Below are 6000 nucleotides of genomic sequence, written 5' to 3' on the forward strand. Positions count from 1 at the left end.
GCTACAGTTCATGGGGTCGCAAACAGTCGGACACGACTGAGCGACTTCACTTCACTATATATTATAGATTATGTACAAATTATATAACATCAATAATAAAACAAAAATAGCTAAAAATAGCTACCTTTTATTGAGCACTTACTCTATACTACTTAGCTAAAAACTTTAGGTATGTAAAGTATGTTTCTGAGCTGTGGTAACAGCCTATGAAGTGGATGGTATGTCCTGTTTCTGAAGATAAAAACACTGGCTTAACAAACAAAGGTCAAACAACCAGCAAGAGACAGAAACAAGATTTAAATCTTCTTTGCGACCCCATGGACTATATATTCCATGGAATTCTCCAGGCCAGAATTCTGGAGTGGGTGGCCTTTCCCTGCACCAGGGGATCATTTCAACCCAGGGATTAAACCCAGGTCTCCCACAATGCAGGCAGATTCTCAACCAGCTGAGCCACCAAGGAAGCCCATTTAAATCCTGTTCTGTCTCATTCTTGGACCTCAGCTTCTTTACCTGTTAATGCCTACTTCTAGCCTAAGGAATATGATACGAAAGACACAAATTCTATGTAAATAAGATATTAATGAAGACAGCACCCAGCATACTGCTTACCTGTTTCCTAAAGCATTTGCTACCGTAAAAGAGTTTTCACTTTCATCACAGAGCTCACAAGTTGCTTGAGACAACAATGTTCCATTAACATTTCTTTCCACTAAACAATTTAGAAACAATAAGATGTAATTCATAATCAATATATAAGCTTCTATACCCTTAGTAAAACCCATTTGTAATTATTCCAATTCTCAAAACACCTTGTAAGAACAAAACGTATGTCAACACCTTACATAAAGTATTGAAAAGTGAAGCCTTCCCCATTCCCACATTAAAAAAAATAATAATACAGAAATTTCCAAATCATCATAATAAATTAATATATTTTCCTTAAAAAATTTCTTTCCTCTTACCTGCATACTCCTGTTACACTGGCTTTGGGGAAACAAGTATTTTCATAGACTTCTGGTAAGTTTCTCAACTTAAGAGGACTTTTGGTGGTATGTATTATAAATTCACACACTCTATAATACTATAACTTCATTTTTAGATACCTAACCTACAGAGACACTTGTCTATGTACATAAGAATATTCATCAAAACATTACTAATTAGAAAACAATCTAAATATTTAAAATAGCAAAAAGTTATAAAATACCACGGAGTGGATTAATAAGAATGAGGTAGATCTAAATGGTATGATCTTAATCATACCATTAACTGAAAAGAGTATGCTAGAGAACAGTCTTTGCCTATGAAATAGCTACATAAAAAATACCACTTATATTTCCTGTGGTTACAATGTATACATTAAAAACAGAAAAAAAAAAAAAAGAGTCTAGAAGGACACATTCTAGAATCTACTTCTCACCTAAAATATGGCCAGTGGGACAGTGGCATTTTCCTTCTGCAGTTAAACCACTAGGGCAAGAAATACAGTTCCAGCCATCTTCAGTAACACCTTTCTAAATTAAAAAAAAAAAAAAAAAAAATTATTTCCCCTTTCTTAATTAATGTTCTCCTTCTTAATTGATCACGTGAGTTTAAAAAGTCATAATAGGGTATAATTTGTAGGCAATATGTAAATAAATTATATACATATGAGCTACATAAAAATTTCCTGGAAAGACAATTTGTACTTATATTCAAACATTAAGCTATACATTATAACTATGTACTGACTACTATTAACTACTAAGAACTAAAGGCAATAGTTCTTTGTGATTTTCAATTCAAATGAGCTTTTATTACCATGATTAATATTGTCATCCAGTTTTTCAATTTACCAAGATAAAATGCAACAAAATTCAACAGTATTGAATCAACAAATAGGTACTTAATAGTTTAGCCTTACCTGTTCTAAAATAATTATTCTAATTTTTAAAAATTCAAATAATTAGCTTTTAGCAATTAAGTTATGACCCAAAATAGACGAATCTTATGGTAAATAAACATACTTAAAGTTGTTTAAATTGAGATCTTTTTTAATCCACTAATAATTTGTACTAGTAAAGATTTCTGATAAAATATGACATCATCCAAAACTGGACTTACATGATTTAGAAAAAAACCTGGGGTAAAAATACAGTAATTTTATTACAAACATGGATATAAACAAAATAAATAGAAAACAATGGTAATAACAAAACAATGACACAAATTATGCTAAGTTTTGGTTGAAAAGAATGGATATATCAAGAAATGCCCCTGTATTTGTTAATACATTTATACATATAGGACTATTTAAAAATTATGATAGCTTAGTTGTGTGTGTCGGAGAAGGCAATGGCACCCCACTCCAGTACTGTTGCCTGGAAAATCCCATGGACGGAGGAGCCTGGTGGGCTGCAGTCCATGGGGTCGCGAAGAGTCGGACACGACTGAGCGACTTCACTTTCACTTTTTCACTTTCATGCACTGGAGAAGGAAATGGCAACCCACTCCAGTGTTCTTGCCTGGAGAATCCCAGGGACAGCGGAGCCTGGTGGGCTGCCGTCTATGAGGTCGCACAGAGTCGGACACGTCTGAAATGACTTAGCAGCAGCAGCAGCAGTTGTGTGTGTGTGCGTGCTTCGTCATATCTGATTATTTATGACTCAATGGACTGTACTCTGCCAGGCTCCTCCGTCCATGGGATTTTCCATGCAAGAATACTGGAGAGGGTTTCCATTTCTTACTCCAGGGGATCCTCCCAACCCAGGGACAGAACCTGCATCTCCTGTGTCTCCTGTATTGTAGGTGGGTTCTTTACCACTTGAGCCATCAGGGAAGCCCCACAAGCTTAGTAACATCACTGAAAAATTAGTCTGCTTTGGCACCATTTCATATTAGTAGCTTTTGCTCATCATAATTCAGCTAGGGTCAATATTTCCAAAAACATCAAGTATGAAAATGATCATCAAACCTATAAGTACTAGTCATAAACCAGGACAAATGGTAAATATTAAATTCCCAGATTAAATTTTTTTAAATACAATAATGAGAAGAGGTAATAGTGCATTTTTAAAAAAAGAGAAGAAATATTACTATGAAAGTTAGAACTGCCACACTAAGACTCTTAATTATTCAAAATGATTGGAAGATACATTTCTGTTAATCAAGAATCATATATAGTAACTATTAATACATTAATTTTCCAAAAATTATGATATAATGAAATGATTAATAAAACAGCATCAGATATTTAATCTATTTAGTGATGAAATTGGCATTTGATAAACATCACTCAGGTATCATTATGAACATGAATCATTATGTAAAACTGTTGACATAGTAAGTCTAAGACACTGAACTCACTCTATATATCATTCATTCATCTATTTTCCTTTATAAAGTAGTTTCTCTATGAAATAGAAATAAACAAATTATCATGGCTTTTTTTTTTAATTTCAGATTTTAAAAATACCTTTCTATTTTCTCCAAGTATAAAAAATTTCACTGATTTCCCAAGATTTACTCTAGTAAAAACAAAGCTGGCTTAATAATTTTAAAGTCTGTGGGAAAAAGAGTACAGCATTAAATTACAGTTTAAAAATAATGATATTTGCTATTTTTTACAGTAACATTTTTTAAAAAAATAAATACTCCATACCATGTGTTCTGGGCACTTTTTACAAGTAATATCAGGTCCTCCATTATTAGAAATCATCTGAAATCCTGGTAGACACACACATGAAGTTCCTAAAAAGAAGAGCCAATTTTGACCTTGATAAATAAAATTCCAAGATAGGAAAATTTTAATAACTCTTAAGATCTTGAGAAGCAGGAGCTAAGAGCAAAGACAGTGGAGCCAGTACTGCCTGGGTTCTAATCTTGATTCTGCTGCTTAGTTTTGTGACCCTGAGCAAGGAACTGTTCTTTGCCTTGGCTTCCAATTAGGAACAGTACTTCCGTACCTTGTGGGGTTAATGTGAGTACTAAATTAGTCATTATTAGCATATAAAAAGTGTTATATTTACATCTTACAATATGTCTGGCATACACTAGGTATTGTGTTTGCTATAATTTTAAGTGCAAGCATAAATAAATTATTAAATTATAAATATTAAACTAATAACCAAACTACTGACTAACCGCTATGGGAGATTTTACATGTCTATTTCACCCAACCATACACATATACTCACTGAATTCAAATTCTGTCAAAACAAAATCTTATTAGGAAAGTTATCTTGATTCAAATAAATCACTGTTTTCCTCTAGAAAGATTAAAACAATCTTTGTAAGATAGTCACTGTTCAACTTGCTGGCTAGGTAAGGACAGCATTCTCTAAGAAGGCATTAAGTGGATACTTAATAGGAATCCATGTAGTAGAATGCTTATGATAACGGGGTGCATGACTATGAACCTTACATTTTATAGAATGAGTCTGGGAAATGCTTTCTTCTTACTTCCTCACCTGAGAAGCCTGACTTGTCCTACACAATGACTTAAAGACAAATCAAATTTCAAGATGGAAGAAAGTTAATACTATGGGTGACCAAATTGAGATTAAAAACATCCTAGAGTTTAGAATATGGGCAAAGTCTAATCCTGAGCAGTTTCAAAGGACAACTAGGACCAATGATGAACATCTCAAGAAAAAAAAAAAGTTTAATATAAAGAGACTTTGGAGGGTATTAGTAATATTCAACAATGAAAGGGCTAAGTCCTAAGGAAATCTATACTATTATGGACATTTTGTATAGTGGAAACACAGAGGTCGAGAAAGAGGGCAAAGAGATACAGGAGTTCTTCCTGTCTCCAATTTACAGGACAAAGAAGACTTGACCTCATCTGAACTTCCATTTTTTAATCCATAAATTGAGAAGGCTGGACCATAAATGGTTAAGGTCCCTTCCAGCTCTACATTTCTAAATTTGAGAAGATTTTTTAAAAAACTACCGAAGTTTACAAGCGCTAATTTGCATTCCTTGCCAAACAGGTCCTGTCACCTGCTCTTAGCACCTCAGACCATCGTGGTTGTTCAGTCGCTCAGTCGTGTCCGACTCTCTGCGACCCCAAAGATTACTTCTTTTCGCTCTCTTAGTCAGCTTTCCACGGGCCTCCCTAAAGGCCTCCTGATGAGGAGGAGGGGACTGGAGTCAAGAAATTCATTACGAGACCTCGCGGGTGGCTGACTCAAGGTTTCCCCAACCTCCTTCGTTGTGTGTTTAAGCCTCAATCCTCCAAGGAGACCCTCCTCTCAGGCGTTGGCAGTTAACCTTTCTGAAACATTCTTTCCGCAGGGAGGGGAAAAAAAGATGTTTCAGCGACTCCGGGATCAAGACGGGACTGCTCCTTTGGCCAGGGCCCGTCCCGAGACGTCTCACCTCGGGCATCCTGCCTCTGATTGGAGCCACACGCCACACAGGAGAGCGCCGAGATATCGAAGTACTGGTTGTGGCCGCACGTCTCCGGCTGCCGGAAAGGGAAAAAGAAGGTCTGAGCTTGTGAGACGCGAGGGAGGACCTGCAAGAGGAACAGAGTCACACTCGCAGACGACAGGGTGGACCCAGCGGCCATCGCAACCACAGGCCCGCGGCCTCCCGTCGCCATGGTGCAGACGCCAGCGGCCAGGCCGTCTCCCCCGGCCCGTCAGCCTCAGCGGCGACTCTGCAGAGCTGATTGGATCGCGGCGCCCCGGTGTTCCGGAAATGTCTGCCTGCTTCGCCTGGTTGCTAGGTTACGAAAAGCCGCAGGAATCTGGCGATCTGGGAAAGGATGAGTTCGGTTCAGTTCAGTTCTGTCGCTCGGTCGTGTCCGACTCTTTGCGATCCCATGGACAGCAGCACACCAGGCCTCCCTGTCCATCACCAACTCCAGGAGTTTACCCAAACTCATGTCCATTGAGTTGGTGATGCTATCCAACCAATCTCATCCTCTGTCGTCCCCTTCTCCCGCCTTCAATCATTCCCAGCATCAGGGTCTTTTCCAATGAGTCAGTTCTTCACATCAGGTGGCCAAAG

The 6000-nt window shown here is 37.5% G+C and overlaps 1 protein-coding gene across 4 annotated transcripts in view; it reads right to left on the reverse strand.

Moving 5' to 3' along the window:
- Window positions 1-5617, reverse strand: part of TMEM67 (transmembrane protein 67) — a 45073-nt gene extending 39456 nt beyond the window's left edge. For all 4 annotated transcript variants that reach the window (XM_055546670.1, XM_055546668.1, XM_055546669.1 and 1 more), the window contains exons 1-4: window positions 5365-5617; window positions 3644-3732; window positions 1424-1517; window positions 613-712 (exon numbers count right to left, since the gene is read on the reverse strand). In XM_055546670.1, the coding sequence (XP_055402645.1) occupies window positions 613-712; window positions 1424-1517; window positions 3644-3732; window positions 5365-5590 (509 nt within the window). In that variant the 5' untranslated portion in view covers window positions 5591-5617. The remainder of the gene's footprint in view (window positions 1-612; window positions 713-1423; window positions 1518-3643; window positions 3733-5364) is intronic.
- Window positions 5618-6000: the final 383 nt, after the last annotated feature.

This window comes from Bubalus kerabau, chromosome 14, assembly GCF_029407905.1.
Source record: "Bubalus kerabau isolate K-KA32 ecotype Philippines breed swamp buffalo chromosome 14, PCC_UOA_SB_1v2, whole genome shotgun sequence".
Lineage (NCBI taxonomy): Eukaryota > Metazoa > Chordata > Mammalia > Artiodactyla > Bovidae > Bubalus > Bubalus kerabau.